This window comes from Propithecus coquereli, unplaced genomic scaffold, assembly GCF_000956105.1.
Source record: "Propithecus coquereli isolate 6110/MARCELLA unplaced genomic scaffold, Pcoq_1.0 Scaffold300, whole genome shotgun sequence".
In the NCBI taxonomy this organism is placed as follows: Eukaryota; Metazoa; Chordata; class Mammalia; order Primates; family Indriidae; genus Propithecus; species Propithecus coquereli.
The window spans coordinates 970,901-989,862 of NW_012148620.1; the positions used below are offsets into that span (position 1 = coordinate 970,901).

An 18,962-nucleotide genomic window follows, 5' to 3' on the forward strand; every position below is an offset into this window, starting at 1 on the left:
TTTATAATAGTGTGCTTTATAGTTATTGAATTTTATTGACCTAATAAAATTATGTCATCCTAACACTTATAAAGATGATCGCAAATCTCCTGGATTACGGCCTGAGATCAAGTTGATAATGCAGGTTAAGGCATTTATGGCCTGACATTTTTCGTCAGAAACAAAACTGAAAATACAACTGTTCGGGATTTTGTCTGCTCACAAATAATATACCAGAGGGTGATTTCAGAGCCGCAGTTACGCACAGAGAGAGTGCCCTCGTTTATGTACAGACAGGGCAGACTTCGGCTGGTTTCCATAGACGTAAGAACACGGCTGACATCTGGAAGCTTCAGCTGCGTGGCTTTCCCGAAGCTGTTATCTCAGTTCTGAGAGCAACACGGTCATTTTTCATCATCGCTCATCAGGTCACCCAAATCTGAGCAGGGCCCGTATTACAAGGGGCGGCATCACCTCCATCAAAGGGCAGCCTCTCCGAACTCCAGACGATCCTCTCAAGGCCACGGCCAAGGGCGGCTGGGAGTCAGACAGGCAGCCAGAGAGACCCTGCCCCCAGGTGCAGCCTAGAGGGAAGCCTCCTCCCTGACCTCGGCCTCCGCTTCTGTCCTCCAAAGCTTTCCATCGACCTTCCAGAACAACACCAGCACCTGAGCTCTGGCCCCCACACCTCACGCTCCCCAGGAACTCTCCTATCCATGTCCCTGTCATCGTTCCCCTTTCCCACCGGCGCCTTCCCTAGGCCTGCAAACAGATTCTAATCCTCCTGACCTAAACTGTTCAAAAAGAGGAAGGACAGCAAGAGAAGGAGGCTGGGAATCGAGAGGTGCTCCTTCCCTCTCCAGCGGTGGCAGTCCCCGTGTCCCCGTGCTGCCAAGCTTCTCAGAACGGCGCCCGCTCTCGCTCTGTGCCGTGAGCAGCTGGCGCCGGCTCTGGCCCCACCACTCAGCCGGCTGTGCTGGGAGAGCTCAGCGGTGACCTTCTCTTCAGCCAGTTCAGCGACCTCTCGCCAGACCCCGTCTGATCTGATGTCACTCCTGCCTGCTTTGCCGTCCACGGCTAGCGTCTGTCATTTTCTGTGCCACGTTTTCTGCATACTCTCCTTTGCCTCATGTCACCGCCCTCTCCTGGTTTGCCTGACACTGACCAGCCCCTCTTGGCCACCCTCACCCTTGTCTGAGCCGCCCCTGACCACTCTCCTGTGCCCGCTGTCCTCACCATCTCCTGCCCCCGTCTCTCCCACAGGCACACAGCAGATTGTGACACTTCTGTCGAGGGCGCTGTCCCAAAGAGGGCACTCGGTCTGTGCCTTGGAATGGATGAGGAACAAACCTATCGCTTCTCCCTCGCCAAAGGCAATGCCTCAGTCCAAACCATTTGCAGTCTGAACCCTCTGCCTCAGGTCCATACCTGTCCTAGGCCTCTGGTTCCTCCCGGTGGCCTCCACCCAGGTGTCAGGATATACCCCCCCCACACATCCCTGCCCCCAAGACTGAGTCACCCCTCCCCCAACCTGCTTGGCCACCTGAGTTTCGTATCTCACCCCGTGATCGGTCCTGCTCCCTGTCACCTGTGCCAGCACCGCCCTCCCCCACACTGCCATCTCCCAGGGTCCTGCTCCCTGTCACCTGTGCCAGCACCGCCCTCCCCCACACTGCCATCTCCCAGTCGGCCGACAAGTTCTGTGAATTTGACCTTGGTGACATCCCTTCAACAGCCTCCTTCTCCTCCTCGTGCCTTGTCTAGGCCAGGCCGACAGGCGGAGACGAGTTCTGGGCTATAGCGCTAGTCCTCACCCGCTCACCCGCCGTGCGCTCAGAACTGTCAATACGCCCCACCTTTCCACTCTCCAGCATCTTCCTCACCGCCACTAAGGCTAGTTTTTAGTTTTCTAAGGCACGATTCTGGCCTTATCACGTCGCTCCTCCTCAAATCTCCTCCACGACTCCCATGGCCAATGAATAATGTCCAAACTCGCTGTATTCAAGGCCTTCCAGGATCTGAACCCAGACTTAACCCTCACAGCGCCCCATCCTCTACACTCCAGCTATGGTGGGCTTCAACCTGAACTCCGCATGCCCCACCCGGCTGCCTCCCTGGCCGGGGGGCAGGACAATAGTCTATCCATCTCTGCAAGCTCCAAATGCCTGCCCGGCAGTGTCCAGCACACGGAGGTACCCAACCGACGTCTGTTCAGTCGAACAGAGCACCTCTGCCCTTTGATCATCCTGGAAGCTCATCTAGTCCGGGCACATTTTTGTCCTCTTATTAAAATGCACCCTCTTAAGTCAGCCGTTGGAGGCATGTGCCCTGCCCACGGGAAACCACCACGGTTCCCTGGAAACAGGCAATTAAGATGTCAGGAGTGAGTTTCTTTTCTCCGGGGGCAGTCAGTACCCATCCCTTTCCTGTCGTCACTTTAGCAAGAGCTCCAGGAGGACCTCCAGCGGCTCCCAGCGGCATGAAACCAGGTGGCACTAGGCTGGTCTTGCACACCTATGGGGCACCTGCCTTCCTGGGGCCAAGACAGCTGGACAGAAAGCACACTTTCCAGGGGTGACCACTGATGGTGCTGAAGTCAAGCTTTCGTAACAACTTTTAAGGAAAATGATCCAGTCTACAAACGTTTTATGGTCAGCCCACGAGGATCCACAGCTTTCCCCACGTCCTGTGCTGCAGAGGAGACGCCAGGAGAGAGCAGCTGGCTGCTGAGCAGGGGCCCGTCTCCTTCTTCCAGAGGGAGGCAGGAGACATCTTTCTGAGTCTTGTCCTCCTCGCTGACATCTCACCCTCTAGCAAGAGCCACAGAAGATAAAGGCCGAGACTCTGGACCCCCACAGGGCGTCTACGCGCCCAGCCTCACGTTCAAGGACCCACAATTCATTACTGGGCTCCCTCTTCCCCATCCCGCCTCATCCCTGACAGCAGCAGCAGCCCTGCCCACGCAGCCCTGCCCAGGCGGGGCCTGCCTCTCACCTTCTCCCCTGCTTGTGATGCCCACCACCCCTCCTCCTCTCCTAGCCAAACCTCATCTGTCCTTCCACACCGACTGGAAGTCCCCTCCCACGTGCAGTCCTCTCCAACCAGCGAGGAAAAGAGCTCAGGGAGCCCAGGAAACTCCTGCAGCATCTGCGGCACGCACATCACTCACGCCTCCATAAGCTGCTCGGCCCTGTGCGTCCTCATGGACAGAAACCACGTCTCACATTCCTGGCCTTTCCCAGGAAGGCAAGGACAGTGCCATGCACCAGCAAACACCCACTCAAAGCTGCTGATGGATGGGCTGTCTCAGATGCGGCGACCACAGAGGAGCTACCAGCAGTCCCGTGGGGCAACCCAGGAAGGAGATGGGGCAACAGGATGAAGAAAACTAACACTTACTGAACCTCAAATGACACCAGCGTCCCAGCACTTTCACATCTAAGACCTCATTTCACACTTGGCAACAATCCTCTTAAGTAGATGTGATCACCCCATTTTTACAGATAATGAAACTGAGTCCCATGGCTGGGGCATTGTTAGGTGACTTCCCAAGCCACATACAGTAAGCAGTGGAGCCAGGATTTGAACCCACATCAATGATCCCCTCAAGACCTTGAAAAGGGAAGACACCTCTTCTCCCATCCCAAGGCTGCTGCTCTGTGTCCTCATTCCAGCCAGATCTCTGACCACAAAGGGTCTCATTCCATTACCCACTGAGGGGCACTCAGCGGCCCCTGGAAAAGCCCTTTGCCCCAGAAGTTCCAGCCTCTAGGTCTCCAGGCTCCAGCAAGCACCTGCCACAAACAGGCCCCTCCCTCCCCACTCCTTTGTTTTCTTCCCCGCTGGGCTCTGGCTGGGTCTGATGGGGACCTGACGTGGCCTGCCTGCCCACTGGGCCAGGTGTTTGCTGAACAGGCTGGGCTGGTGGAAGCTCCCTGTTTGCTCATGGTGACAAGGGGCAGGAGGCAGAGGAAAGGACAGTGACACATATCACTGGGGGAGGCCAGACTCTTGTGTGGGCCTGTCACTGGGCTTCATTCCAGAAACACTCTCTCTTCCCCTGTCCTCACCTGAGAGCCCTCACAGCCCTACGGGGAGAGAGCACAAGGACAGGCTCCAGTCCCCAGGGGACAGCAGGCAGGGCAACAGGGCTGTCTCTCTGGTCTGCTGGCCATGGGGCAGACCTCTAGGGCCAGCTCTGTTTCCAGGGAGTCCCACCATGATGGCCCCGGCACACCAGGCTCTTAATGGGCCAGCATCTCTGGAGATCTAGAATTTGTCTGAGCAGAGTTTTCCAAACATTGGAAGCAACCTATTAGTAAGTTGTCAAAACAATTTAGTGAACCACAGCCAGTATTTTAAAAAAATAAATGGAACAGAACAGAAAATATCAGAGTGCACTGCACTTAGTAAGAATAAATGGTGTCTTATGAAACTTTCGTTTTAGTGGTAACAGAGACACCCCGACTTTGGGATCACAATGTCAAATGTGCATTTCTTACAGTAGGTCACAGTAGAAAACGTGTGAAAGCCACGGCATGGGGCCTGTGAGCAGAGACCACCAACAGCTTGAACCACTTGCCCAGAGACTGGCATCCTAAGGACAGGGCCCTGAGTGCCTCTCCCTGGCTGAAGCTGAGCCGCAGCTTGCTCCGGAGAGGCAGGGAAGGCCTTGCCGAGGAGGCCACAGCACTGGTCTTTGGAGAGCTTAAGAAATGGACAGATGATGACCCGACTGGCCCAGCCAGGTGCCACGTGTCTGGTGGCAGGGGAAGGCGGAGAAGCCCAGTGAAGGGCCCTCCCGGCGCCCCTCCCGCAGCCGGCTGGGCAGTTAAGGAGATGATTAATCACTTGAGGCATTCAGGCCGCGTGTGCTGCGTGACCTGGGTAGGCGCCGAGGAGCCCTGGACCTCTGGCTGCTGGGCCGCCTCCTTCACGCCCAGCCTCTGGGCCCAGCCTCTCCCAGGCAGAAACGGAAAGGCCCAGGTGTGAGGCCCCATGGAACCCCAACAGGATGCCCTGACCTGGCACTGTACCAGTGCCAATCCCTTCCCTGGGGGACGACAGTGGCTGGACCCCTGTGTTCCATCCTCCCTGGGAGAAAACTACCAGCCTGTGAGTGACGGCTCACGCCGCCAGGCTGCTCTTCCCGCAGCTTCCCGCTCAGGGCTGTTAGCCCTGTCTCGGCAGAAGGAACAGAGCACCCTGACTGAATATTTTCAATTATTATCTTGGGGCCAAGGAGAAGGCAATGTCCCTGCCAGGGAGGTCTTTATTTTAAAGGAATGATTGGTAAGCAGCCTCTCTGCTGCCACCTCTAAGGGACATGGCAGTGGCTATTGGCCATACTGTCCCCAGATCGCCTGGCCATGGCTAAACTTGGGGCCTGGGCTGCGACCCGACATGGTAACAGTTTAGGAAGGGACTTCTACTGGGCGTGGAACCCCCGAATCCAGCAGGATTTCACTGGGCTCTAGGAACAGAGAGGTCACATGGAGTTAGAGCTGGACATTCCCAGAGGAGCCTGGGGCCTTGCTTTGCGGACAATTGCTGCTGGGGCCATTAGGCTGAGTTCTGGCTTATGGTTCTGCTTGGAACTCGAGGCTCCTGAGCTCAGAGATATCTTGTTCCAGGCACAATGCTTGGCATTTCAGCTTTCAAAGGCATTTCCTGATTATTCTTAATGGCTACAGAGGAAACTGCTTTTCTAGATGTCATTTCGGTAGGAGGGGTATATTATTTATAGCTGGAGATAGAGAGGCAGAGGTTTGAACTTGGCTTCTCTAATTTGGAAGAAAACTAACTGGACCCGAGCCAGGCCTGAGCCCCGGGGAGGGCCCTCACTGTCCCTCTAGCAGCCGTGCTGCCTGGGCTGTCCAGGGGCCTCTCATCTGAGAGCCTTGGAAGCTGTTCAGACATTAATAATGTTGATGCCCTGCGGTGGACAAGCTGGCAGGCAAGGCATCATCTGAGAATTCGTGCCACTTTCTGCCAGAGCTAGGGTGACAGAACCCTCATGCCTCGGGTGTGATAAGTCCCGTGCTGGGGATCCCTGCTGCCTGAGGCATCGGCATTCAACAGTGGGGTGAGGCTACCCTGACAGGTCACTGCTGAGCTCCTTGTGGTTCAGGCACTGGCCTGAGGAGAAGGAGGCCTGCCAGAGTCTCCAGGGTCCCTTTCCGGGGGACTGTTAGGCTCCTGGAGTCTGATCCTGCCCATGGATGGGTCAGAGCCTGAACCCTGGTTTTATGGAGTCAGATCAGACCTCTAAGGCTTGGCGGTCAGGAGAGAGAGGAGGTGAAGAGGGCCCTGGGGGCTCTCGCCCGTCTACGTGAGGGTCACTTGCCAGCTCAGATCAGAGCAGCTGAAATCTGCCCAACCCGACACAGCCACAGGCAGCCCCTGTGCCTCATAAAGGGCAGAGTTTTCCAAACCAAGTGAGCCTCTCTCCTTTCTGCCTCTGCCTCTACCACAGGTGTTCCAGCAAGCAGAGGGACAGTGCTCCAGGGGCTGTGACTTAAACACATCAGGCCTGGAGGATCGGAGGACCACAGAGCTCAGCAGCCTGGGCAGATGCTGGAGGAACACAGAGCAGCTGAGGACATGCTTGGCCAGAACCAGCCCCGGCCCACCGCTTTCCCCTCCTTGCCACACACCCTCACGGTCCCGCTGCTGAAACCCTGGCAAAGCGAACCATGGCATCTTCCTGGGCCGCAGCCCGGGCGTGGGAAACAGAAAACAAGTTCATATACTAGGCAGGTCTCCCAAGCTCTGACTTCATGCCAGGTGCCCCTGGAGCACCCACCAAGTTCCACCCTACATGGAGGCTGCTCCAGCTGGAAGGCAAGATACACACACAGGAAGCCACACAAACTGTGAGATGGCAAGGACTGGTACCAAATTATGTGGCACAGAACCTAAAGAGGTTTGGACCCAGGCGAGATCCTGGGACCTGCAGACCAAGGCACGGCCTTTGCAGGAAAGGTGGAAATTCAGCTGAACTTGACAGCCAGTCCCACAGACAGAGAACTGGCTGAGCAAAGGTGGAGGAGAGAACTGGCAGAGACCCAGCTACTGGAGAGTTCTGCGAAGACTTGGGAGCTGAGCTAGATGGGAGGCAGGAAGGGGCCAGGCTGTGCGTGTTTGCCTGCAGGGGTCAGGGCTGCTCCCAAGGGACCCTGGAGCCAATGGCCTCCCTGGGGCAGACGAGAGGAGGAGGCTGCCTGCCCCCCACAAGCCCCAGCATGCCTAGGGCCCCACACCTCCTGCCCAGGGGGGAGGAAGTGGCATTTACACAGGCAGCTCACCCAGTACCCATCATGCACACACACTGTGCTTTGCCAGGACCTCTGATCTCACCCTTGAACCTATTCCTCACGATATCTAAAAACAACACGATTTCAGAAGGCATCAGAGCTCCGCAGAACATTCTGTGCCTGGGGAAGGAGTGTGACCCCCATTTCCCAGAGACAGATGCAGGAAGTGCCTGACGAAGTCGGACCCACCCCTCAAAGGAAAGCAACTAGGCAGGTCCTCCTTAGCACAAGGGAGGGGGGCTGGGGGCTGTGAGGAAGGCCCACAGCCATACCCACTCCCCCCACTTCCCTCTGCTCTTGGCACAGAAGCTTCTGGACTCCCGGCAGGAGGGAGGGAGGGAGCAGGGTGTGGGGGGAAGAAGTGGATGGAAGCGATTACCAGCAACGGACTTCAAGAAATATTCAGCAGAGACAGGTGAGCCATATCCCATCATACCGTTTCCCCGACCTGCCAAACAGCTTTTCGAGAGCTCTCTGGACTCCCCTGGCACATAAGGGCAGCAGCCTGAGCTTGTCCAAATATCTACAACCTGGTTTGTACCCTTTGGCCTCAAATCGCACTTGCAGAGCAGGCTACACAAAGGCGGGTGTGCCAGGCTCAGGACGCAATCCCTCCTGCCTCGACATTCTTCCCTACCCTGCCCCTGCCTGCTGTCCACGCTCCTGGGGAGGGGCAGAGTAGGGTAGTCCGCCCACACGGACCTGCTAATTCCAACCTGCCTCCACATCCTGTCCACTCTCCCTCCTAAGTCCCTTCCCCCACGCACCCCCATCCTCTCACCCCTGCCCTAAGTTGGCTCGGACACCTGCTCTGGCTTCCTTACTCACCTCACCTCTAACCTACTCTCTGCGTCCAGTGAGCAATCGCAGAGGTTCTTCTGACAGGTCCTCTTCAGAGAAACAGAAACGTGCCATTTCTCTCCATCGAGGTTCTGTTGTGCTCCACCCCTCACTGGCTCTCCAGCCACCAAATGATCTTTTCTATCTGTGGGTCTGATTATGTTGCCCTCTACTCAATATTCTTTGGTGGCTCCCATTGCCTTTAGAAGAAAACCTACCGCTGTAAGGCAATTCCTCATCTGCCCTGAACACACACATCCAGCCTGCTCTTCCACTGCCCCAAATCATACTCTAGCAACGACGAAGGTTGTCTCTCTCCCTGAAAGCACTGGCCTCTCGCTCAGATCTCCAGGCCACACCCCATAAGAAAGAGCCCCTCTGCAGCCCACCCTTCCCCCGCAACAAGCTCCTATTTGCAGGTCCAGTTCAATTTGCATACTAGTCCCCCAGGAGAGCTGCCTCGCGAGCCCAAGGCTCAGGGTCCCATTTGTGTTGCTACCACAGTGCCAAGCCTGTTCATCTCCAAATGTCTTTCTGCTTTTGCATCCTCACTGCCTAGCAGCCCCATTATCCAGGACGCAACAGGCACACAGTGAATGTACACTGAATCACACTATCGCCCCAGGCCAGGGGCTGTCTCTCCGCCACTCTAGTGCTACATTTTCTCTTTGCTCTCAGCCTCGGTCTTTCCTCAGGTCCAGATGGAGCGTGAGGGTAAAGCCAGTCACCTGTGAAGGCAGGAATGAAGAATAAAGGGTCACAGGAGAGAAGCACTCCCCAGTGGCAGCCTGCTATCCAAGTAAGGGTTTCTCCCTGGATCACAGGCAAGAGCATCCTAGGTCCTCTCTGTGCCTCCCACCCAAGGGCAGCCCAGGGCAGGGTGGAAAGCACAGGCCACCTCTTAGGGCCATCCGCACACTCTAAGCTTATCTCCTTCTGTTCTGCATCTAGGGCCCTGGTCCCCTTGTTCTGGGGAAACCCACAGGAGAGGCGTAAGTCAGTTATACATAAGGCAACTTGGTGGCCTTCCAACAGCGATGGCCCTTGGATAACCAGGGGCAGGGGGTCTCATAAGGCCACTCTGCAAGGTGACCATGGACTGCAAGGCTTCAACTGCTCCCCTGTTCTCCAAGAGTGTAGGCCACCATCCCCCAGGCCAGAGTTGGTGCCCACTGCCTGCTAGGACACACAGACTCTTGAAGGGACGGCAAGAGGAGAGGACAGGAAGCTAGCACTCCGTGAGTACCCACAGCACACTCTATGCCATCTCACTCTACCGCTACATTTGAGGTGGGCATCATTTCCCCACTCTACAAATGAGGAAACAGAATGAGAAACTTCCAAGCTTGTCCAAGGGCTACCAGACTCAAAATCCATGTTCTTCTCCTCATCAGTGTTGGGGTGTTACCTTTATATTTGTGCGATTTGCTCCAATTATGACCTTCCACATGAGAGAGAGAATGACAGAAATGGGTTTGTCTTCTAGCTCACAACAGTCAACAGCACAAACTCAGCTCTTACTTAGATGATGATGATATTGGCAAATATACTAAGAGTTTATTGTGTGCCCAATTCATTTAGTTTAGTGCTTGCAACAACCTTATGAAGAAAGTAAGAAGGTATTCATCTCCAAACCTGCTCTTCTCCACTGTAAATAGAGAGATTAGATAACCGTGACCAAGGCATGCAACTAATCAACAGTGAATATGGGATTGCTTCCTGAACTCCTTCGCTAGTTTTGTTTAGGGAGCCATTCAAGCATAATTGTAAGAACGAGTAACTTAGGTAAATGTAAAATTGGATAAAAATGTACAGGTGAACTTGTTATAGTTTCAAAAATCTTTTTCAGTAACTTGAAATCTTAAAGTTATTTTATGTTAAACTAAGTAATAGATATTTACACAATGTCATTTCTAAGTAAGTTAAAATACTGAAACATTAATTGCTGAACATAAGTTTAGAGTGTATATGCTTTGGCATCTTGTTTTGTATGCTATAGAGAAGCAAAATATATTTGGAACTGTTAATAAACATGAAAAATTGAGGAAACATGTTTCTAGAAATTGTGAAATGGTGAATGTTGACAGAAGACAATTCACAATGCTTGTTAATTTTAACTGGAAATTAAGATCACTTAGGATTTAAAAATTCTAATATAAGTTAAATATATATTTAGTTAATATAAGGAAACTAAAACTAGAAATAATAAGGGAAATAATTCTGTATGTAAGGGAAGTAAGGCATGTTTCAAAAAAGAAGTTATAAAGTAGAAGAATGTATTTTGGTTAAGGGAAAAAGAGAGTAATTTTGTTCTACAGTAGAGTGACTGGTTATGCCACAATGAGAAAGTGGAAGAGTGGAGGATAAACTAATAGATATAAGGAAGTTGCAGAAGGGTTGTGAAGAGAAAAGATTTTCATGTGTGGTTAAGTGGGCTAACTTATTATAAGTTTTTATTTTTTTTTGGTAAACGAGCCTTAATGTCAAAAGTACACTGATGTAAAACTAGAACTTGGTCCTCTCCGTTAAAATAAAGTTTTCTTGGAGTATTGATCAGCTCTTGATAGGAAATAGTGAAAGATTTTTCTTTACCTTTTAGGTAATTGTCCTAGGGAAGAAAGATTTTGTCTTTTAGCAGGACGATCCCTGTGCTTCGCACTATCTTTACTAGGTCTTTGATTACTTAAGAAAAACTGAGTCCTGTCTTTTAAAGAGCTAAGAAGCTAAGGTTTTTTTCTACAATAATGTAACTTTCTATATTTGCCTTCTGAAGTCTTTTAATTATTACTCTGATTAAATGAATGAATGTTAATTCAGTGACTTGTGATCCTATTTTGATGCGTTTTAAACCTTTAATATTTTTGACAAACTTCCTAAAATCAAATTCTAAATTAAATCTTTTTGACCCTGAACCAACTTTGAAACATTCCAGAGGACCCTGGAACATCTCAAAAGATCTGTAAAAGACAGATATTAAACTAATTAGGCTTATTTGATATGCTAATTATGTGGGAAGCATTATCAAATAAGAAATGATGTTTAACCTTCTTTGAGTTATATTTGCATGGATATGTTATTAATATGTTTCAAAATTCTATGAAATTCCTAGTAATCTGATATGTTATCAGCTATAATTTCAGTTATTATGTTGAAATGTTGTATGCCACAGAAATACCCAAATTTCCTTGTCAACTGTGTTATTAATATAATGAACTCTCATCAGATCTTTAATCATGGCCAATTTAAGTCTCATGGTCCACAGTTAATTGCTTTATTCTAATGCTTCTCTAAAAGCTTTTTTGTAAGCAACTATAATCCTAAAGTGTTTCATCTTCAAGGGGATTCATGGAAAGTATTCTAACAAGTACAGGTTTCTGATAACTTTGAGATCATACCATTGGACTGGGTAAGAATTTCCAGAACGCTAAGAAACTGACAGGTTCATGAAACTGCTAACCAAGATCAGGCAGAACAAGAATTACATGAGACTGAATGAAATGAAGAATTATGGGCCAGGCGCGGTGGCTCACGCCTGTAATCCTAGCACTCTGGGAGGCCGAGGTGGGTGGATCGCTCAAGGTCAGGAGTTTGAGACCAGCCTGAGCAAGAGCGAGACCCCGTCTCTACTAAAAAATAGAAAGAAATGATCTGGACAACTAAAAATATATATATAGAAAAAATTAGCTGGGCATGGTGGCGCATGCCTGTAGTCCCAGCTACTCAGGAGGCTGAGGCAGGAGGATCGCTTGAGCCCAGGAGTCTGAGGTTGCTGTGAGCTAGACGCAAGCCAAAGCACTCTAGCCAGGGCAACAAAGTGAGACCCTGTCTCAAAAAAAAAAAAAAAGAGAATTACGGGTTTTTACAGCTTTTTAATTTAAAACATTGCTATTTCTTTTAATGTTTTGTTTTCCATATTCCAGAAAACTTTTTTCTTTTAAGCTATCTATAGTTTACAGCAATTTGGTAAAGTATACTCTTGCGAACAAAAATTGATACATTTACTTTTTCTCCCTACATGATCCCTCTGGAATTCAGAAACATTCATGAGTATTCTTATTTCTATGGCAATACTATCATCCGCATAAATTCAACAAGAATATGTTCTCTTTTTAATAATATACAATTGGAAATACTGGTTATATTACCAAGGCTTTGACTACAATGCCATATTTGAGAATGTACATAAAATGAATTTGTAGATACTGCAGATGAAGTCTAAAATCTGCGTTGGTTTGGCTTCCTAGCCTTGAGACGTTGCTAAAAGTCTAATCTTAGATTCCTTACCCAAAGTTCCATCAAAGCAAACTTAGAAAGAGCCTATGTGGTAAATCACTACTCTTGCTGCATTTATGTAAACAATTAGGCCAAGTGTGATAAGACTAAACATATTTTGCAAACAAATTAGTCTTACTCTGATTATCTTTGATAGAAATGGGGTGATTATAGAGAGAAAAATTATGTTTCTGAAGAAAAACTATAGTACATCTGTGATTAGAGTGTAGCCCTGTTCACTGTTTTCAAGTTTTTATTATCTACCTATACAGACTGGACTGGATCCTGAATTCTTCTAGTTTCCTCCAATACCGGGCTACTCTCCAGCTGAAAACAACTGCTCTGTGCCTACAGCCCCATAAGCTGAAGCTGGACAACTCTATGTAAGTTTCAAGGGGTAATTCTCATGCCTGATGTGTGAGCCACACAGGGAGTTCACCAACATGCCCAATGCCGTAAGCAGAGACATTCAAACTGCAAAGCAAGACGAGAAGTTGAAAACTGCACACCGTGGGACAATTTTTCCCAAAACATCAGAACGAGACTTCCTATCATAATGAGACTCTGACCCCTCTTGATTTTTCCTTGCTTATGCCTATCTTTTTTCTTGGCAGGATAATGCTGTAGCTAGAATTTCATAATCAGTAGCTTCTGTGGGTAATTTGATGAAATGTTGGATCTGTCATGCTAAACTCAGATCTTTACATGACCCAAAGGATCCTTTAGTCCACCCAGTGGATAACTTTGGCGACATCCCTAATTTCAAAAAGTACAGGGGATCCTTTTAATAGAGTCAGTCTTCTAGATTCACTTGTCCTCACTCCCTGCTTTAATCTAACCCAGTCATGGGATACTAGATAATAGAATTGCTCTATACTATTTGAACGGGGAGGTGTCTGTGCAGTTGCTAACACCTCTTGTTGCACATGGATGAACACGCTAGGTATCACAGGGACCCAGCTGCAAAAAATTAACAAACAGGCTACTATTCAATTTTAGCTGGTTTGGATCATGGGGACCCTGGCTAAGGGGCATACTCCAAACTCTTGATAGTACCCTCCTGAGAGTCATAATAGTAGCCTCCCTGGTGTACTATATCCTCTCAGAAAAGTCTTCCTAAATCATCTCTCTCCAGCTGGAATGATGAAAACTCCAAGAAATGCACAATAATGACACCTTAACCTATGAATGATGGATTGAGACTGAAAACCCAAAATGATGGTGACCGAGAGTAACGCCGACACTGTAAATTTTAGCCACACTCTCACCTACGTGAGTGCCTAACCAAAAGGGGAGAATGGTTAAATAACATTTATAGGAGCCCATTGGGTTGGGCTGAGCTCCCGCACTAGGCCCAACAGACCAAACCAAAACGGAATCACTCTTGCCGAAGTTTCACGCCACCGAGTCAAAACTAAGTTGTTCATCTGACATTCCCAGAAATCAGAAGAGAGAGATAATAGCCAAATCCCCAAACATGCCAGTTTTAGGCAACATGATAAGGGAATCCCCTCTGCTTCAACCTTTACAAGGGATTGAAATGACCAATCTGCTTTTTGTTCTCTGTTTCTGCTTTCTGCAGCCCTTTTAGGTCTATAAAGCCAACTTCCTCTGCTCAGCTCATCAGAACACTCATTCTGTTTTATAGAATGAGGTGTTGCCTGATTCTAGAATCACAAATAAAAGCCAATTAAGATGTTTAGATCGGTTGCATTTTGTCTTTTGGCAAGTAACAGGATGAGGAGTAGAGAGGCCCCTTCTCTAAGTGCTCCACTGGTAAAGCAAAGCTGCCTTTAAGTAAAGTGCTTTGCTGTCAAAGAGGACAGAGTTTGGCAAGACAGTCTTTTTGAATACTGTCACCCTGAAGGCCCGACACCAAAATGATCAGCAGTATCAGTCTAGCTCTACCATCTGGGAGAAAAAATCTTCCTGGTGCAAGTGTTGCCCTGGGCAGAGTAATTTCTCTACCAACAGCAGAATAAATGGGCAAACGGAGAGGGGGAGGGTGGGAGGCAAGAGAAGCCAGGGCAGCTGCGAATTTGGAGTCATGGGTGAGGGTCCCCTGTCGTGGGGATCCTGGTGCCCCTGGGGCTCCCCATGTCTCCTCTCCGGGCTTCTGCTTCCTTAAGGGTCAAACCAGGCCCAGGAGGGACAGTCTCTAACGCCCGTTTCAGGTCTGACCACCATCCAGGAGCTGGATAGCAAACAGCTCTCGACCAGAAAAATGGCCGTGCGGCCTCTGCGTGTTAAGCGAGCCTGGGCAGAGGCACAGACACCGAATCCACCAAGAGCCAGTCAGGTCTAGTGGTCCAGTGACCAGATCCTGCCTGTCCTCAGCTCCAGACCCCCCACCCAAGCGTCCGGGAGTCCTCCCGACACAGAATCAGCGTGTAACACCCCCAGCTAGTCAGTGCTCCGCAGTCACCACCAAAGCCCTTCCTCCCTCCTTGCTGACGGGCAGTGAGGTCACCGGAAGGACAAAATGCCTTCCCTACCCCTCACACCTGACTGACGCCCCCAGTCTGAGTCAGGAGGAGTCACAGCACCCGCAGAAGGTTCTGTCGATCACATTCTCATTTGCAATCCTGTGAGGCTCAGGCCAGCGGCTGCCGCAGCGTTCACTGGGCTCCTACTCTGGACCCGGTCTATGCCAGGCACCACAGGGGCACAAGCAGGAGACACTGTCTGTGCCCTTGAAGAGAAAGGAAAGCAAAACCAACACTGCTCACTGTCACCCAAACATACCTGCCTTACAAATGTCATCTCCACAGCTCTGCCATTTTCCCACCTGGAGTTCCCTTTCTCCCCCACCCACCTCTCTACCTGCCCAGGCTCTCGAGAGTTAGAAAGAGCTGGGGTCAATAACCTCCTTCATTGATTGAGCCCAGGAGTTCAAGGTTACAGTGAGCTATGAGCATGCCACAGCACTCCAACCTGGGGGACAGGGCAAGACCCTATCTCTGAAAAATAAATAAATAAAAACCTCCTCCAGCATCTGTGTAATTGTGGCAAGTTACTTATCTGTTTACAAAAGAAGACAATATCCATAGCTCAGATCTTTACTCAGGTAAAGAGTGTACATAATAACAGCCTGTCCTTAGCAAAGTGCTAGCATAAGGCCAGTGTGTAATAAATAACTACTTGAATGAAGGCTTCTGGTGACCAGATTAGCCTGTGACTTTCCCCTTCCCTGAATTCCTACAACAAGAAATGGCTGAGCCACTCCTTTGGCCCTTTTCAAACACAGCTTCTTACTGTTGCCAATTTTCCTTCTTGTGTGCAGCTCATTTCCCCAGCTGCAATGCAAACAATGCTTTGTCACTCAACAAATATTTGCTGATTGATTAGCCAGTGAATAGCAATGAAGGTCAAAATCAGACACGATTGATTTCCCAAACGCATGGTGAGACAACAGCAGCTGCCTGGAATAGGAAGGGGCAAGCTAGGTCCTCAGAAATGAGATCTCTGCCCCAGGGCAGCAACTGCCCTAGAGAAGCTACTGCTCAAGTCACTGACGTGAGCCCCATCCAGTCAGAGTAAATATGTGAAGCCCACTGAGCATAGTTGCAAAACGCTTCTCTCTCCCCACGACCTTCCACACTCTCTCTCTGCTCCTGCGTCGAGACACTTGTACCATCAGCAGAGGGCACGTGTCATACTCGCATAGCCCAGCGTGGGATGAGAGCACCCCTCCGCAGGCCCACAATTAAACTTTCTTGAGGGACCTCAGAACACAGAGATGAGGCAAGACCAACTCTAGCCACTCAGCAGGGCCTCACCAGGAAACACTCCTTTGCTGTGGAGTGGAGAACATTCTTCATCGCTGCAGGCCGACACCCATTTCTGCCAGTGCCCTCCCCCTACAAGACCAGCCTTAGGGAGCTGACTCACACCAACGGATAACAGAAGACCTCAGTTTCCACTTAAATCTCCCACCTCCCATTCACCCTGGTTCACCTCCACAGACTTTGATGCTTCCCTTTTCCCTTCAGAGGTTAAATGTTGCTTTTGTTTTATTTCTTTAGGGAAAGATTCCATGCACTGGGGAATCCCTTTTGGAAGTGGCAACTGTCATCCAGGCGCACACTAGGTCAGTACCTAGATATGCAATTCATAGGAAAACTCCGGGTTGCAAGAAGCCAAACACATGAGTCAGGTGGAAGCTAATCTTTCCCTCCAGCACTCTCAAGTAGGAAGAATCTTCTAGAATGAGTCCACCTGCAGCCATTAAACACCTGTTATAGCCTCAAAGTGGAAAGTGTTGGGGAATTTTTATGAAGTTCCAACTCACAATGTCCCCTGAGATTACCTCCCTATACGTGCGTGTTCCAGTTCCACAATCCATTATTTTCCTCCCTCCTTCCCTGTTCAGATGTGTTGACATCACTGAAATGGTGTGAAAGGCTGCTCACGGGGGCATGTGGGCGAGTGTAATTGGAGTTCATAAGTTTTGTTTTAAAATAATTTTCCAGGACTATATGGCTAAAAGACACACACATCTTCCACCTAGCTACTTCCGGAATCTCTGCAAGTTGCTCAGGAAATGGAGGCTGAGTATGAAAAGTGACATGTACAGATGCACTATTCTACCACAAACAGTTGAGCTTACCAAGAAATACCAATGGCGCAGAGGGGAACAATGGTTCCAGTTCTCCTTTCTCTAGAAAGGGGCCTATTTCCTAAGATGCCCACAGTTCTCATTCAATGACCATTTCAGGGCAGGAGCTCTTGCTAGCGCCCCAGCACCACAATCAGGAAGTAGCTCCATTCAGGGGCAGCAAAACAGAGACAAATCACCATCACCACCCCACTCCTGGTCCCCCCACACTCACTACCTGGGTTAGACAGATGTGTGACACCACAGGGATCTTTACATCGTAGAAAGGAAACTATGAGATAATGTAAGTCCAGTACTTAGTAAGGTGTCTGACAATAAGCACTCAGTAAATATTAATTACTATTATTACATATCCTCAGCTCTAAGTCTTACGTTTTTCAAAATTTAGCATGTCTGTAACATATACCTTAAAATCTCTATACATTTAGTGACTTTCTTATCTTTCTACCCCTCGGGCTGTCACAAAATGAACGGTATGTCTCACAATTGATGGAATCTTGGAATCAAGGAAATACGGTTTTAGTGCCCAAACCAGTGAGTGGGAATATGGAACAAGGGCCGAACAAACACCAAGGGGCTCTGGGTTCGTGGGGTTAAAACGTAAGGGTGTGAGAGTGCTCAGGGACAAGGAGAAGAGCGACGAGGATGTGGCCCAGAAGCTAATGAACTGGAGGCGGCAAGTCAGGAGAGGCCTGGAACAGACAGGAAAACTGCCAGGCGAGCCTACCCACATCAAAGATAAAGATGAGAAAGAACGTCTATGTACCACCTGGGTCAACTAGCCTAAGGGATGGAGGAGGGTTGTGGGGGCGGCAAAACGAATGTCAGTTTCCTTTTCTCCCCAGCGCGACCCACGGCAGCTGGCAAACTTGGTAGGAAGGCAACGTGAGTCCCTCCCTGGGCGCGAGGAGGAAGGGGATTCTCACAAGGCTGGACGAGAGGAAGCCCTAAAGGTGTCCGAGGAGCATGAGGAGGAACAAAGGAGACCCGCTTGCAGGGATGGGGACCGTAACCCAGCAGGGGACGAAGAGGGCACGCTGAGTAAGTCTGGGGGCCCAGGCCGCGGGGAGGGAGAGCAGCCCGGGATGCGGGCCAAGAGAGAAGACAAGGGAGGAAGGTGAAAGTGGGGGGCGTGGGACGGGCAGCGAGGCAGAGGCGGGCGGAGGCGATAGGACGGCGGGGGCGCGCTCCCGAAGGGAGGGGCGCTCAGTGGAGCAGGTGGAGGGGGTCGGCCCGGGTTGGCAGGAAGCGGCGGGGCACGGGGGGCGCGGGCCGCCCCCGGCCTCTCACCTTTGACGTCGTTGGCCAGCGCCTTCCACGTCGGGGCGAAGGCTATGCAGTGTCCGCACCAGGAGGCGAAGAACTCCACGGCCCAGGCGCTCCGGGAGTCCAGCACGGCGCCGCGCACCGTGTCCGCCTGCAGCAGCGTCAGCGGGTCGGAGGGCGAGTAGAGCGCCGAGCGCCGGGCCGCGCCAGCGCCGGGCACCGCGAGCAGCAGCAGGAGCAGCAGCAGCAGCAGCGACGGCGGCGGCCTGCAGGAGCGGCCGCACCTCCTCATCCTTGGCGGCGGCGCCCACCACTGCGCTCAAGTTTCGGCTGAGTGAGAGCCGGGCGGCGCCGCGGCACCTCCTGCCTCCGCGGGCGAGGAGGAGCCACGTGGCCCCGCCCCGGGCCCCGCCCCGAGGCCCGGCCCCGCCTCTGGCTCCGCCCCCGCCTCTGGCTCCGCCCCCGCCGGCCGGCCCAGGGGGCCCCGGAGCAGGCTGGGCGCCGGAGCTGCGCGACCGAGCTGGCCCAGGTGGCGCGGGCACCTTTCGCTGTTGCCTGCGGCCTCGGAGCCGCGCTGGCCGGGTTCCCGCCTCAGGCCCCCGGAGGCGGGGAGCGCGGCCCAGTCCCTGGAACCAGTGCTCAAACGAAGGGGGTGGGGCGCACGCCGAGCA

At 51.1% G+C, this 18,962-nt stretch overlaps 1 protein-coding gene across 1 annotated transcript in view; it reads right to left on the bottom strand.

Moving 5' to 3' along the window:
* QSOX1 (quiescin Q6 sulfhydryl oxidase 1) overlaps positions 1-18,683 on the bottom strand; it is a 42,309-nt gene extending 23,626 nt beyond the window's left edge. Inside the window, exons 1-2 of the mRNA XM_012649668.1 lie at positions 18,017-18,683; positions 4,050-4,067 (exon numbers count right to left, since the gene is read on the bottom strand). Of these exons, the coding sequence (XP_012505122.1) occupies positions 4,050-4,067; positions 18,017-18,583 (585 nt within the window). The 5' untranslated portion in view covers positions 18,584-18,683. The remainder of the gene's footprint in view (positions 1-4,049; positions 4,068-18,016) is intronic.
* Between the last annotated feature and the right edge of the window lie 279 nt (positions 18,684-18,962).